Source organism: Oncorhynchus masou, chromosome 16 (genome assembly GCF_036934945.1).
Source record: "Oncorhynchus masou masou isolate Uvic2021 chromosome 16, UVic_Omas_1.1, whole genome shotgun sequence".
In the NCBI taxonomy this organism is placed as follows: Eukaryota; Metazoa; Chordata; class Actinopteri; order Salmoniformes; family Salmonidae; genus Oncorhynchus; species Oncorhynchus masou.
The window spans coordinates 23,864,254-23,878,951 of NC_088227.1; the positions used below are offsets into that span (position 1 = coordinate 23,864,254).

Genomic DNA, 14,698 nt, shown 5'->3' on the forward strand with positions numbered 1-14,698 from the left:
GGTAGATTAAATATAATATTTTATTTGGTAGCCTGTTTGAAAACGAAGACAATCAAAATAATATACAATAAATAAGTATCTTTATAACAAACTTACATCCGTTAATTTTGAAGTGATGAACCCATCAGGCAATTTCACATTGACAGAAAATTCACATAAAGTCACCAAAGCCAGACATGGCACTGTTTTCCCACTCTGAATCCGAATCAGAGAACTCTTGCGACTTGCTGGCACGAATGGGAGAGAAGTGGCCAAAGTTATCAGGTCTGGTCTTAACCTGAGGATGCTGTACCTGGCATGCGATATGCTTTGGAGAGGACCTGCCTAAATTGTTCTGTGAAGGAATAGGAGGGATAACAACTTTCATCTCGGGACCTATGGTCTTGTTTGGGGGAAAGTTGTCATATTCAACCAGGACATGTTTTGTACCTTCACTACCGCTTATGTTGCTCTGGGACTTGATGTAAAGTCCATTTCCCTTGTGATACGGATGAACGTTGTTGCACGGAACCGCAACGCTCAACTGATCTCGTTCGACTTGCTCAATTTTTCTTGTATTCCCATTTATGGATGCATCGTCAACATACGGGATAGTTGAGTGTTCGTAGTTACCAGTTTTCGTGGGTAGTGTAGTCTTGGCTTGCGTTTCTTCCGTCCGGCTGTGGAGTGGTGGTCTGAAGTTGGGCATTCGGTGATGGAGTTGCGCGAACGGGGTCACGGGGGCGCTGGCGGCAACACCATGGAGCTTCATAGAAATGGACGACCCTTCCAGGCGACGGGATTTTGCGCGTCGGTTCTGGAACCACACCTGTGGGAGATAACGTTAAAGGACGTTTGCTTCGCATTTCAAGTTATTTTTTTTGTGGGTAGGCCTAGAACATTTTGCCCATAGCAGTTTGCCAAGATTTATCATGGAAACTCCGTTGTGTGTCTTAGCCAACGTGTAAATCTGGTGCCTTACCTGAATTCTGGACTCTGGTAGGCCGGTGAGAGCCTCAAGTCTCTCGCGAAGGAATATGTCAGGGTATTTGGTGTCGAAGTATACTTTCTCCAGCACCCCAATCTGCTGCTGGGTGAAGTTGGTTCTCTTCCTTCGATGGGTCATGCTGTCCGCTCTCTGTAAGGTGGCGTTTGGGGAGTTGAAGTAGTTTGCCCTATCCGCAGCACCATAATCTGTCAAAAACAAGAGCGATGCAATGAACGTAAACTGTAACGAAGGTAGACCGTAAGATTTACAGAGAGATTGCGCTTAACCTGTGCGTAATTACACTGTAACCAACCTGAATGCGGCATGCTATTCCTCTCCATGTGTCCTTCGGGGTACATCGGGAATTGAGTTCGGTCTCCTACCCTCAGTTTTCCGTGGACGGCTGACATATTACTACTCTATTCCCAGAATCTGATTGACCACAACCGCCTGATCCCCGGTTTTATATCCGCCCTCATCTCCTTGTGATCAAAGGTGACGTCGGAATGTGTGAACTCCGCGGGCAGTTAGCGGCGGCTGGCACTGGAGACGAACATTGTTCCGAGCGCGTCTGATGGCTGCAGAAAGGTGTGAATCTGCGACACCCTGAACGGTAGTGTGCACAAGGTCGCTTGAAAAGGTCTACATGTCCAATACACAACTTGAGAAAGCATTTATATGCTTTTTGAAGAAATGGTGGTCCCCTTCTGAAGCATCAAAGAGAGGATGTGAAAGGCTTCCACCATGCTGAGAATTACATAGAATTTCTGAAAAATATTTTTTACCTTCATATAACTCGGCAAGTCAGTTAAGAACAAATGAAAAATAAAATTATAGGACAATACACACAATACACACATGACAAGAGAGATAAAACAACACTACATAAAGAGAGACTTAAGACAACAGCATGGCATCAACACATGACAACACAGAATGGTAGCAACAAGACAACATGGTAGCAGCACAAAACAGGGTACAGGCAGACAACAGCACAAAGGGCAAGAAGGTAGAGACAATACATCACTCGAAGAATGTCCATGATTGAATCTTTGAATGAAGAGATTGAGATATGGTGATGGAGGCAGTTTCAAACCAGACCTCCATGGAAATATACACTATAGTAAAATGTGTAGGCCTACTTTTTGTTGACCCAGTGGGTCTTATGAATGATAATGATGAATCATACCTCTAACTATCAACAAAGAGCATGTCAATACACAAACCCAGATCAAAGGTGGTCATGAGGGTATGTTTGAGGTGAATGCCCTGCCTCCACATGGGCAATAGGAGGTCAAGTCAACATCAAACTCACACTCATCCATGTATGTGTACCAGTACAGAAATAGATGATTGAACGTATTTAACAACTTTGTTACAAATGCAGTTATCCTAAATCTGAAATAATTATGCATGAATTCTGAAACATATTTATCGATCCATTTCACTTGGGCCCCCAAACAAGACATTGATTTGACATTGGATTCAAATGTGCTTGTTATCGAGTCCTATATATATTGCGGCACTTCACAAGCCAGGCTTTGTCTGAGGGTTCCAACTCCATTTGGTTACTGTCTGTCTGTGATCCTCTAGAGTGTTATGCTAACATTGGGCTGCTGAGGTTCCTGATCTTGTGTAATGGCCTGTGTCAATGTTCTCAGGCTTCTTCTTGTGGATAACCTAAAGTCTTTCGTGAGGGACATATCTCAGATGTTTCAAAACGTCTCAGATCATGTTTCTTTTGCTTGCAAATCTTTGAATAATTCAAATTTCAGATACCCAAAAATTCACATTACAAAATTGGTGTTCTGCATCATGCAAGAGTCAGACACCCCAAGGCTAGAATACTTTGTCTGCTTTTGATGCAGATGTAGACCACACAGCCGTATGTAGGCTAACTATTCACAACAGACCTAACTGTCATACATTAATTAGGTTGTGAAAGTGTTTCATAATGAAAAAAAAGGAGGACCATGAAGGGAGATTTAACAATTGTGTTCTTTCTTGTTGACTGTATGTCTAGCATAGTCAAAGACTGACACTGACCCTACTGCTGATAAGATCTGTTAAATGAGATTAAAGGCTGGAAAAAGTTGATTAACTATTTTTTTCTTTCAAACATCAAACAGCAGAGAGCGGCTGGCTGGTCAGAGCATCATGCTCAAGGCAGTGATCAGCTGAGCTGTGATAGGAGGCAGCCTTTGTTGATAGACCCATTAACACCCTGTCATCAGACAGACTGGGAAATGGACCACAGAGATTTACAAGGAAATGTCAAGCATCTTGATGTTCTGTTGTCTATTCTATTTAGGCCTGTAACCTGTGGGTGATGACATAGGATGATAGGATTCGTAGCCACTGCAATTCTTGATCTAAAACAGTACAACCAAAAGAGGACAGTTGATGTAATTTTATCCAAAAGTTCTTGAATGGGGTTAATTTGGATGCCTATTCCTTTTGGGGTAGGGGGCGGGGGATTCGTAGGACTGGAAGTGTGTGTTGTGTCTTTTACGCTTTCCAGTTTGAATGGAGATGGACATTTGGGAGGTCTGGTTGCGGGAAATCGAATTCATAGCCCCAAGGTTCCCAGGTAGAAGTCTTCTGAAAGCCCTTACAAAAAAGATTGCAGTTTATATATATATATATATATATATATATATATATATATATATATATATATATATATAAATATATATCCCTCGTCCAAATATTGGACGCAATATTTGCAGCATACTACAGTCACACTGCACTCTTTCTGCAATATTTTTTTCATAAGGGAGAATCTCTTTCCACCATTTACCACAGCCACAAAGTAAAAAATGGCTTTATAGTAAACATTCCTGAAAACAAAAATGAGCTTTTTGGTCTTACTTTAAGGTAAGGCATAAGGTTAGCAGTGTGGTTAATTTTAGGGTTATGTTTAAAATCCCATTTTAAGAAGAGAAATTGAAGAAATGGGCGGGGTTATAACTTTGTGTCTGTGGTAACTAGTGACGACCCAGAATCTCCCGGAACTTCCGCTAAATTAAATCGGAAGTAAGTACGTGGCTGCTTCAGGCAGCTCATATTCTGCATGATGGCGACAGAGGTTCAGAGCGGCGACCTCAACAATGGCAGTTCTAGCCGGCTCGAGGTCTCAATCGATGGCCTCACCCTCAGCCCGGATCCCGAGGGCGAGCAGGAGCAAGTCTTTGAACCGGACCCCGTGCCCGCGGAGCAGGAGACCGAGGACCAGAGCACCGCCGAAGCCACCGACGATGGGCAGGAAGGCGAGTCTGCCAAAACCACGATAGAGAGGAAATGGGGTTTTGGTTTGCTGGAGCTATACGGACTAGCATTGAAATTCTTCAAAGGTATTTTGTATTTATTCATATTTGATGCTAACAATGGAATGGAATTGAAATTGTGATTTGGCATTACATGATGTGGCTAGCTAGCTGTTTCATCCCAGTGTATTTGTGTGTGTGCTGTAACTAGCGAATGCTAGCAAGCTAGCCCCTTGCTTAACTATGATGCCTGGCTAGCTGTCAAAATGCCACAGCAACTTGAAGATTTTTCAACAGAATCTCCGAATAATGTATCTGCATGATTGCTGGATGTTCTTTCAGGTTGTCTCTCGTTGACAGAATAGTTATTCAGACATCGAAAGAATAACGGCGTAGCTATATCTAGTTTAGATGAGGCGACATTTAACTTGACATGTCATGTGTCTGACGACTCAGTAACTTGCTAGTTTGACTGGTATGTGGCACACACCCTGTTATTAATGCATATATTCTCGCTACAGGCAGGGAGTCAGATTTGCATACAGCTCATAGACAAAGATTTGTAGACGTCAAAATACTACATAATGCTAGTGATTCATACTAAATAAACATTGCGATCAGCATACACACATGTTGACACCTGTCATTTCTGAGATCTTGAATTATTGATTACTGAACTAAAGCAGACAAGACTAGTCATTCAGGCATCAGCTAAAGTAGACAGCTTGCAAGCAGTTTACTTACTTGTACTGCTTAATTGTAGGATGACTGCCTTCCAATCTTCAGAATTCACATGCATTAACTGCACTTGGCTCCATCAAAATAAAGTGCTTAGGTTTCCTTTAATGGGCCATTGAATGCAGACTACACACGCATTTCACAGCCAATGGATTAGCTTGGAAATGAGTGTGCAAATGCTATCACCATCACTTCAGATGTACACCTTCAATAGAGTAACACTAACTTGACATTTTTTAAAGCACACATGAATGCATTCTGCCCTGAATCACTGCTCCCCTGACAGGACTGAATAGCTAAAATAAGTGTGGCTGGAACAAGGTGACAAGGTACACACCTACTCAATCATCTCAGATCTACGCTTGTGGAGTGAACAATGGCAGAGAGGATGGGATACATTTCTGGAATGAAATGCAGCCTAGATATGTAGAGGGAAGAGAAAGAATAAGGAAACATTGAAGGAGTAGTTTATTTCTCACACATGGGTGTGTTCGCTAAGTAAACATTTTTGCATCCACCACTTCAAACCTCCAATCCATTTTTACGGCTGGATTATTGTGAGAGCCCTCCAGGTGACTGGGCATTGTGCAAACTGGTTCTAAAATGGGACTCCTATTCTTCAGTGAAGTTGTGCATTGCATGCATTGTTGATTTCTCCATGCATTTGCAATATAAGGGGCTGAGAAGGGAGAAAAACATGCTTTTTATGACCAAGCCCAGACATGGCTAAGTAGCTCCTTCGCTGACTGTACACAATAAAAGGGACATTTATGTCAGTCATCATTTGCCAGCAACACACCAAGCAACAATCTATTCTGGAACGAGGAAAACAGAACATTCATTTTTAATGACCCATTTTATAGAGTGCCATTTCCAATATAGGCTTAAGTGTCTAGCAATGAATAATTGGTCAAATGATCAACAGATGACGTATTTGCCTTGCTAGTGTATTGCAGTATGGAATCTAGACTCTTAGTTTGTTCTCAGATAAGGATGGGAAGGCCTTTCACCCCACCTATGAGGAGAAGCTTCGTCTGGTGGCCCTCCACAAGCAGGTGTTACTGGGGCCATACAACCTCGACGCCTCTCCAGAGGTGGGCTTCTTTGACGTCCTGGGCAATGACCGCAGGTAACCCCCTACCCCCCTCCCCATTGTGTGTATATGACCTTTGAACTCCAGCAGCAGCTCCAGGCCTAGTGCTGCTGCTGTGTTCCAGTAAACAGGAAATACGAGGGAACAGATTGTGGAACAGAGCTTTTCCTCCCAACAGATTATCAAGGTTTTTCACAGCTCAACACACACGTATCTACTGCCTTTACCTTAAATGTGCACCAATTGATGGCCCATGCTGACGCTCAGTGGTTGAACTCTTTACCCCTTACTGCAGACCACGTAAGCAAACCTTGGACTGAACTTTTGTTCTTGTTATTTGTCCTAAGTCATTGTCCTATTGCCGCCACCTCTCTTCCTTCTTTAGGAAAGAGTGGGCTGCTCTGGGTAACATGGAGAAGGAGGAGGCCATGGTGGAGTTTGTCAAGCTGTTGAACAAATGCTGTAATTTATTCGCTCCTTACGTCACCTCCCACCAAATAGAGAAGAAGGAGCAGGAAAGGAAACGGTAAGATGCCCAGGAGGAAAAAAGACAGACATTTCTGCCCATGAGAGCAACATGATGGGAACTTTACCCTAGTTTAGGATTTAGGGAATTCTCAAGTTTGTCTTGTTTTTGTCTCTTTCCTTCCATCTCACCTCAGGAGGGAGGAGGAGGAACGACAGCGCCGGGAGGATGAAGAGCGGGAACGACAGAGACAGGAGGAGGAGAGGCGGAGGCTTGAGGAGGAGGAGAGGCTGAAGAGGGAGGAGGAGGAAAGGAGACAGTTGGATGAGGAGAGGCTACGGGTGGAGCAGCATAAGTGAGTACTGTGTGAGATAAGTCTCATGATCTAGATCTCTAGCTTCAGCTTTACCTCTATCTAGTGTGTGTAGGAAGCTTTTTATGGTATCCCAGTATTCGTTGAATGGTGCTGCATTGATGGTCTCCTCCATCCTCCCCCTCCCTGTCTGCAGACAGCAGATCATGGCAGCATTGAATGCCCAGACAGCGGTGCAGTTTCAGCAGTATGCTGCCCAACAGTATCCAGAGAGCCCTGAGCAGCAGCTGGGTCTCATACGCCAGCTGCAGGAACAACACTACCAACAGTACATGCAGCAGCTCTACCAAGTCCAGCTGGCTCAGCAACAGGTACACACCCCCACAATGTCCTATGCACTCCACACCTCAACACATCTTTTTCAGATAAAAGGTAATAAGCAGTACTAAGCCATTTTAAGTGTTCATTAAGTCGTTGCTCCTTTACGTCTCTCATTAGAGATGTCAACCAGGGCGTACCTTTTTATTTTCATGAGGAGAATACAATGTGGCGATTATACAGAAATGTATTAATCATGTTGTCTTCCAAGTCATTGACCGTCATCCTTCCCCTACAGGCAGCCTTACAGAAGCAGCAGGAGGATGCGGTGGTACAGGCTACCCTGGAGGTCACAACTGAGCCTTCAGCTGCAGAGCCCCCGGCTAGAGAGGAGGACCCCATGCTCAACGGCCAGTCAGACTCCCACTCTGAGAGCATGGACAAAGAGCCAGAACCCCTTGAGCCTGCCGACGAGGCCACTGAGAATGGACCCATGGGTACACGCACACATCGACCAGGTACCAATACACACGTGCACACACACCGGCCAGGTATCATCAGCGATCACCCGAGTCGAGTATGATTGTCCTCAATGCGTTTTTCTATTTGTGGTTCTTCAGATGGCTGTAAAGGCTGATGCGGGAGCCACATATTTTGGTGCAGTGTGGATAGGGGTGAGGTGTGGTTGGACCTTCCTGGTGTTGTCCTTGCATAGCACTCACAGCCCACAGACCAACCGGTATAGCTGCATTCCAACCGGTATAGCTGCATTCCAACCGGTATAGCTGCATTCAACCTGTAAATGTGTGATACCTTACACTCTGTCCTTGGGCGTCAGAAAGGGATGCATAGGTGTAAGGGATAGGTGAATGACTCCACCCTAACCCTCCGATTGGCTAAGAGGAGTTCCTGCCCATTGTGCTCTCATTGATACAGTTCTTTCAGGTCTCTGATGAGGGAGTTCTCAAGGACAGAGGAGGCCAATTGCTGGTTTGGAATCAAGCCATGGAATTCATTAATCTGTAACAGCAGAGTATCTCTTTCTATTCTGTTCATGCGGGATAGAACAAGGAGACAGTATGCCAGTGTTGCCCGAAAGCCATTACTGCCTCATCGAGTATCTTAAGATGACACTCTAATTGAGAAAGGAAGCTTTATTTGAAAGTACTCAAAAGCAGGATTTTAAAACTATGTTTTTATCCTCACTGAATCAGATTTGTCTTTTTCTGAAAATTCCTACCTGAGAAATGTATGTACATGGTGCCCAATCTGCCTGTTATATTTACACACCCCTCTGATACCTTCCTCCCCCCACTTTCCCTTCTGCGTCCAGCAGACTCTTCCCCGGTCATCGCGGCTCCCTCCATGTGGACGCGGCCCCAGATCAAGGACTTCAAGGAGAAGATCCGACAGGACGTGGACAGTGTGATCACGGTGGGGCGTGGCGAGGTGGTGACGGTGCGTGTGCCCACCCACGAGGAGGGCTCCTACCTTTTCTGGGAGTTCGCCACGGACCACTACGACATCGGCTTCGGGGTCCTCTTCGAGTGGACTGATGCCACCAACGCCTCGGTCAGCGTGCACGTCAGCGAGTCAAGCGACGAAGACGAGGATGAGGAAGGTGAGGTGGAGCACTGTTAGATAGGCTGCTTGTGTTCTAATAGGATGTTACGTGTTGTTTTGTGAGACCCAGGATGCATTTCTACTGAGATGACTGTCCTAGCTTAATATAACCATTTAGTTAGTCCTCACCTTCATAATGGGGTTATTCCTGCTTGTTTGTTACGGCTTATGTTCTTTTTGCATGTTTCCTCCTTACTGTTGATGTGTAAGGTCCTTTCACACATCTTGAATGCTACCTCAGACATGATGAATATTCAGTAGCTACAGACAGCCCTCCTGACGGTTTGTGTTCCCTCCATCTTCAGGGGAGCCTCCCAGGGAGGGGGTGAAGCTTAAGAAGGGGTCAGGGAAGCCCCAGGTGGATGAGATAGTGCCGGTGTACCGGCGGGACTGTCACGAGGAGGTCTACGCTGGCAGTCACCAATACCCCGGCCGTGGAGTCTACCTGCTTAAGTTCGACAACTCCTACTCTCTCTGGAGGTCCAAGAGCGTCTACTACAGAGTCTACTACACCAGATAAGCCTGGAGATGGACTGGGGGAGGGTGGGGTGTGCCTGTACGTTAAGAGAGTGGGAGGGGGTGAGAGGATCTGTTCTGGACAAGACCACCAGAGGGTGACAGAAATGTCAGACTCAGTTTGGAGATGGGAACTTCTATCTGTTTGTGTGTGTGCATACACCTCGTCGGAGTTTGGGGGGGGGGTTAACGCTGTAGTCTATTCGCCGACCTGTCTTTTCTTTCTGAGACCACCTCTAGGACTCTGTTGTATTAATGTCTGTCTGCCCTGCACAAAGGTCATCTAACCCACAGTCTATGTTCTGTCATGTCATTGTTATAGCTGTGCTTCTATCTGACTGAGACGCTTCTTAACCGGAGTTTACATTTTTCAAGCCCACCATGGGTAAACACAGAGCTGAAGTTCATACAGGGTTTTGTCCAATGAGAGAAGTCCTGGACAGAGTCCAAACAGAGTGACCCACTACACTACAGCACCATGCCGTTGTACTATAGCAGGAGTCCCTTATAGACCAACACTGAGTAACACACTCAATCGCTCCTGTAGTGGCAATACTGCTGCAGAGAGAGCTACATCCAGATCCACATGAACGCCTAGCCCCTACCACCTACACTCTACTGGGATCTGAGAGGGTTGGATTATAGGCATAAGCAATATGGCTTATCTGTGCAGACTTTACACATCTCCACAAGTGCATAGGGAGAAGGGGCTAGGGGTAGATTGGGTTCTATTCTACTGAACGAGGGATCATTGAGAAGTGGGGAAGGGTTATTGGTGGTGGAAGAAGGGATATGACATGTACATTGGAAAGTATGGTTGAGGCCTTGTAAATTTGGGCATCTCGAAATGGAATGCTGAAAAAAGGTGATTGTCTAAAGGATTTAATAAATATTTATTTGCCCATTCTTGTAGAGTAGGATCATTTTTGTGTCTGTATAATATATTTGGGTGTATTTCATCTCCAGTGGCCTCCCTGCTTCAGGAGACATGTCTCTTTAGTCTGTCGAGCAGGGTTCCCAAATCAGTGGCCTGCAGGTGATTTTTAATTTTTTTTTAAATTTAATTTAATTTTTATTTTTTAATATTTTTTATTTTTTATTTATTTGGTCCCCTAAGTTTTTCTGGTGTAGGACAGAAGACTAAAATCAACAGGAAATCCGCTCAAAGTGATTTTTAATTTAGGAAATCTGTTCCCAAGTATTCCTACACAGAAATAGAAAGGGATACGATCACATGCCAATGTAATCAAGGTTTAAAATTATTCTGTTTTTGTCAAATGCGTATCTGTTTTGGATTCTTGCAGTCAATTTGCAGTGTACAAATTATAATTGTTCGGCCTCCCGACTATCCGCTCAAGGAGAACTGGTCACATGGCTGAATGTAATGGACCCTGCTTTAGATGCTTGCTTTTCTTTATGGCCGCTGGTCTCAGGACATGACAAGTTTCCATCCTTATAATTTTCACCGATCGGTCTGTCCCTATAAGAGGGCAAGGAAAGCAAGCCAGTAAAGAGTATTGGGACATACCACATGTCTGTTCAGAGGGAGACTGGGCATTGTCCTCTATTGGCAATTGTGTGTTGAGTTTGTCACTAATTTGATTTGACTCATACATACGCGCTGACAGCTAACAATCGAAGAAGATTTTTGCCTTTTGTTTTGGTCATTTCACTGTTACATCTCTATAGCATTTTATCTTTCAGAAGTCCACAGCCAAGCACAATATTGGCTGTATTTATGTCATTTGATGGATTGATTCAGATTTGTCATCTCAAATATGGCTTTGAACTATCGCTAATAAACTGGTCATTCATGTCTCTGGTTGAGAGTAATGCTCTCTGGTCGTTCATGTCTCTGGTTGAGAGTAATGCTCTCTGGTCGTTCATGTCTCTGGTTGAGAGTAATGCTCTCTGGTCGTTCATGTCTCTGGTTGAGAGTAATGCTCTCTGGTCACGTCTAGCTCTCTGGTTGAGAGTAATGCTCTCTGGTCACGTCTAGCTCTCTGGTCGTTCATGTCTCTGGTTGAGAGTAATGCTCTCTGGTCACGTCTAGCTCTCTGGTCGTTCATGTCTCTGGTTGAGAGTAATCAGTTATTGAGCTCAGTGTTTAACTCTTATGATTTCTGAGTTTATTTTGCTGGCATCATTTGGTATTGTTCAGCCTGTTCACCTACCTTACATCTGCATGCTTTGTGTTTCACTTGAAGTCAGATGGCCACCAGGGTTTGTTGATGAGTTGTTCTTCTTTTGAAAGACTTTTCGATGAATCCTACTGTTTGGTTTCTGATGGATGACCAAGTCTCCTTTCAAATGAGTTGTACAGTGTCAACACGGGTCAGTCTTTGGCTTATTGGTAGGCCTGATTCTAATCACGACTCCCTCTCCTAGTTGGATGTTCCTCCTTGTTGCTTTTGTTCATTTGTTTTAAAGTACTTTTGCTCACCAACTAGTAGCCTAATGATACAGATTGTTCAAGCCTTGTATGTAAATAATTATAAATGGATTTTAAGTGTGGGTTCGAGAGATGGGGGGGAGACAATGGGTTGAGAAGTGATGCACTGTAGTATGGTGAATGAGATTATGTATATTGTTTCCCCAAAAAGTCAAACTCAAGTATAAACTAAAAGACAATGAAATGTGGAAAAATGCTCATCCATGTTTGTATTGCTTTGACTGTATGAGTTTGAAGAATCTGGGCATATATTTAACCTCGATTACATTTATGCTCCTCTCTATTACCTGAATTTCTTCTCACGATTTTATTTTATTTTTACAATGTAAATGTTAAATTGAGGTAAATTTTGTTCTACTTTTTGTTACAGTCCAGGTGTGAAGATTATGTAGTAGACCTTCATCAGTCTCATTACAGATGTTTCTTTTGCAACCTTTTAGAAATGATCATTTTATAAACGTTGTGTACTCTGTCCCAAAACATGTGTGCCAGTTTTCATGCAAAATGTGTCATTTATAAAAAATGAAATCTGAGTTGAGAATGTGCTTATCCTCCCTCCCAAAGTCTTGCATTGCAACAAGGCAAAAGTAGTCTTGTGCAAATGGGGAATTCAGGATGAAACTCCTATTCATAATAAAAGAACAGGCAGGCCTAGCTAAATATAATAACATGCTATCAGTGAGAGAAGAGTTACCTTTGCATTCCAAAATAATTACAATTATTTCCTAATTAATTTCCATGATCGTTGCAGAATAAATTCCTCACCTTTTCTGACTGAGATGGTTTCATAGGCTACTTTAGAAAATAGTCTACAAGGTTGGAAAAATGGTATCCGATCTCTCATTTAAGTGACCCACTTCACAGTAAATAGATGAGCTATTTCAAGCAGGCTTTTAAAACCATTTGTTGCTCTGTGCAGTTTAATGGTAGAACAGACGGCTCAGCTTTTCCATTGACATTTGTAGGCTACATCTGAGTAATGTGACAATTCTTTATATGCATAAATACATAGTCGTGGCCAACAATATTGACACCCTTAAACTTTTTTTCAAATAAATGCCCCATTTCTTCCAGAACTGTTGAAATTAAAAGCCTGCTTGAAATTAAACATGTATGTCTTAGATTTGCAGTTAAACAAAACAAATAGGAATAACTGACTAAATGCTTATTCCACAAAGAAATCCTAAAACGGCCCAGACAATATTATTGGCACCTTCTAGAAGTAGTTGGAAATAATTAGTTTTCAAGCAGGTGGTGATTCTTTACTTTGGAATTCAACTCACTTATTGTGAGTTGGTGCCTGCAATATAAACATCACTCATTTGAACAGAGAAAGGGACTCCTCCTGTTTTGTGTCACTGTGTACTTCAATGAGCATGGAGGAAGAAAGAACTAGAGGATTATCTGAGGTCAGACACAAGATTGTAGCCAAGCATGGACAATCTCAAGGCAACAAGTCCATCACCAGAGACCTTGATGTTCCTGTTTCCACCGTACGTAATGTTATCAAGAAGTTTGAGGCCCAAGCCGCTGTAGCCAGCCGCACTGGACGTGGCCGCAAGAGAGAACTTGATGGAAGATTCTACCGAAGGATCGTTGGAATGGTGGAGAAAGCACCGCGATCAACTACCACACAGATTCAAGCTGCCCTTCAGACAGAAGGTATGACCGTTTCAACTCGCACCATCCGTTGCCAACTCAATGAAAGGGAGTTATATGGTAGGAGACCCAGGAGGACCCCACTGCAGAGAGAGAGACAAGAAAGCCTGACTGCAATTTGCCAAAACACACTTGAACATGCCAAAATCCTTCTGGGAGAATTTCCTGTGGACAGATGAGACCAAAATAGAGCTTTTGGTAAAGCACACCATCTCTATGTTTAAAGGCTTCATTTGGTTTTCTGTAAAGAAAAGAACACCTTCCCTACAGTCAAACATGGAGGCAGTTCAGTGATGTTAGGAGTTGCTTTGCTTCCTCTGTCACTGGGTGCCTTGAAAGTGTGAATGGCATCATGAAATCAGGGGAATACCAAGGGGGTTGGCGCCCCCCCTCAGCCTCCAGTATTTATGCTGCAGTAGTTTATGTGTTGGGGGGCTAGGGCCAGTCTGTTATATCTGGAGTATTTCTCCTGTCTTATCTGGTGTCCTGTGTAAATTTAAGTATGGTCTCTCTAATTCTCTCTGAGGACCTGAGCCCTAGGACCATGCCTCAGGACTACCTGGCATGATGACTCCTTGCTGCCCACAGTCCAACTGGCTGTGTTGCTGCTCCAGTTTCAACTGTTCTGCCTGCGGCTATGGAACCCTGACCTGTTCACCGGACGTGCTACCTGTCCCAGACCTGCTGTTTTTAACTCTCTAGAGACCGCAGGAGTGGTAGAGATACTCTTAATGATCGGCTATGAAAAGCCAACTGACATTTACTCCTGAGGTGCTGACTTGTTGCACCCTCGACAACTACTGTGATTATTATTATTTGACCATGCTGGTCATTTATGAACATTTGAACATCTTGGCCATGTTCTGTTATAACCTCCACTCGGCACAGCCAGAAGAGGACTGGCCACCCCTCATAGCCTGGTTCCTCCCTAGGTTTCTTCCTAGGTTTAGGCCTTTCTAGGGAGTTTCTCCTAGCCATCGTGCTTCTACACCTGCATTGCTTGCTGTTTGGGGTTTTAGGCTGGGTTTCGGTACAGCACTTTGATATATCAGCTGATGTAAGAAGGGCTATATAAATACATTTGATTTTGAAATTAGATTTTAGGAGCACAGTGTTGGAAAACTTGTTCTCCATCGATGGTCATGGGTCTATCAGCAGGTCAATGTCCCCAAACACACTTCAAAAAGCACCCAGGAATAGTTCAAGATAAAATGCTGGACAGTTCTGAAGTAGCCAGCAGTCAGTCCAGATCCAAATCCCATTGAAAACCTGTGGAGAGATCTGAGA

General features: G+C 43.8%; 2 protein-coding genes across 4 annotated transcripts; one reads left to right on the forward strand and one right to left on the reverse strand.

Annotated features, from left to right (window-relative positions):
- Position 1: 1 nt before the first annotated feature.
- Positions 2–5,510, reverse strand: mixl1 (Mix paired-like homeobox). 2 transcript variants are annotated; one of them, XM_064991238.1, is made up of 3 exons: positions 4,978–5,510; positions 962–1,173; positions 2–808 (listed from the first exon to the last, which is right to left on the reverse strand). In XM_064991238.1, exons 1-3 carry the CDS (start codon positions 5,030–5,032, stop codon positions 152–154), a joined length of 924 nt encoding a protein of 307 aa, XP_064847310.1. In that variant the 5' UTR covers positions 5,033–5,510; the 3' UTR covers positions 2–151. The 2 variants fall into 2 exon arrangements, with proteins under 2 accessions (XP_064847310.1, XP_064847309.1); XM_064991237.1 differs by lacking the exon at positions 4,978–5,510 and adding an exon at positions 1,281–3,563.
- On the forward strand, positions 3,985–11,118 carry LOC135557708 (Golgi resident protein GCP60-like). 2 transcript variants are annotated; one of them, XM_064991234.1, is made up of 8 exons: positions 3,985–4,320; positions 5,959–6,100; positions 6,450–6,590; positions 6,727–6,885; positions 7,040–7,214; positions 7,460–7,679; positions 8,495–8,782; positions 9,090–11,118. In XM_064991234.1, the coding sequence occupies exons 1-8, from the start codon at positions 4,041–4,043 to the stop codon at positions 9,302–9,304; spliced, it is 1,620 nt and encodes a 539-aa protein (XP_064847306.1). In that variant the 5' UTR covers positions 3,985–4,040; the 3' UTR covers positions 9,305–11,118. The 2 variants fall into 2 exon arrangements, with proteins under 2 accessions (XP_064847306.1, XP_064847307.1); XM_064991235.1 differs by having other exon boundaries at positions 8,498–8,782.
- The last annotated feature ends 3,580 nt before the right edge of the window (positions 11,119–14,698 follow it).

Bases quoted from the DNA above. Each gene is read 5' to 3' on its own strand.
- mixl1 (XM_064991237.1), bottom strand. From the start codon at position 1,377: ATGTCAGCCGTCCACGGAAAACTGAGGGTAGGAGACCGAACTCAATTC. The intron at 1,174-1,280 runs GTTGGTTACAGT...TGTTTTTGACAG, and splicing joins GAATAGCATGCCGCATTCAG to ATTATGGTGCTGCGGATAGG. The intron at 809-961 runs GTAAGGCACCAG...TATCTCCCACAG, and splicing joins TACCAGAGTCCAGAATTCAG to GTGTGGTTCCAGAACCGACG.
- LOC135557708 (XM_064991234.1), top strand. From the start codon at position 4,041: ATGATGGCGACAGAGGTTCAGAGCGGCGACCTCAACAATGGCAGTTCT. The intron at 6,101-6,449 runs GTAACCCCCTAC...TTCCTTCTTTAG, and splicing joins GTCCTGGGCAATGACCGCAG to GAAAGAGTGGGCTGCTCTGG. The intron at 8,783-9,089 runs GTGAGGTGGAGC...CTCCATCTTCAG, and splicing joins CGAAGACGAGGATGAGGAAG to GGGAGCCTCCCAGGGAGGGG.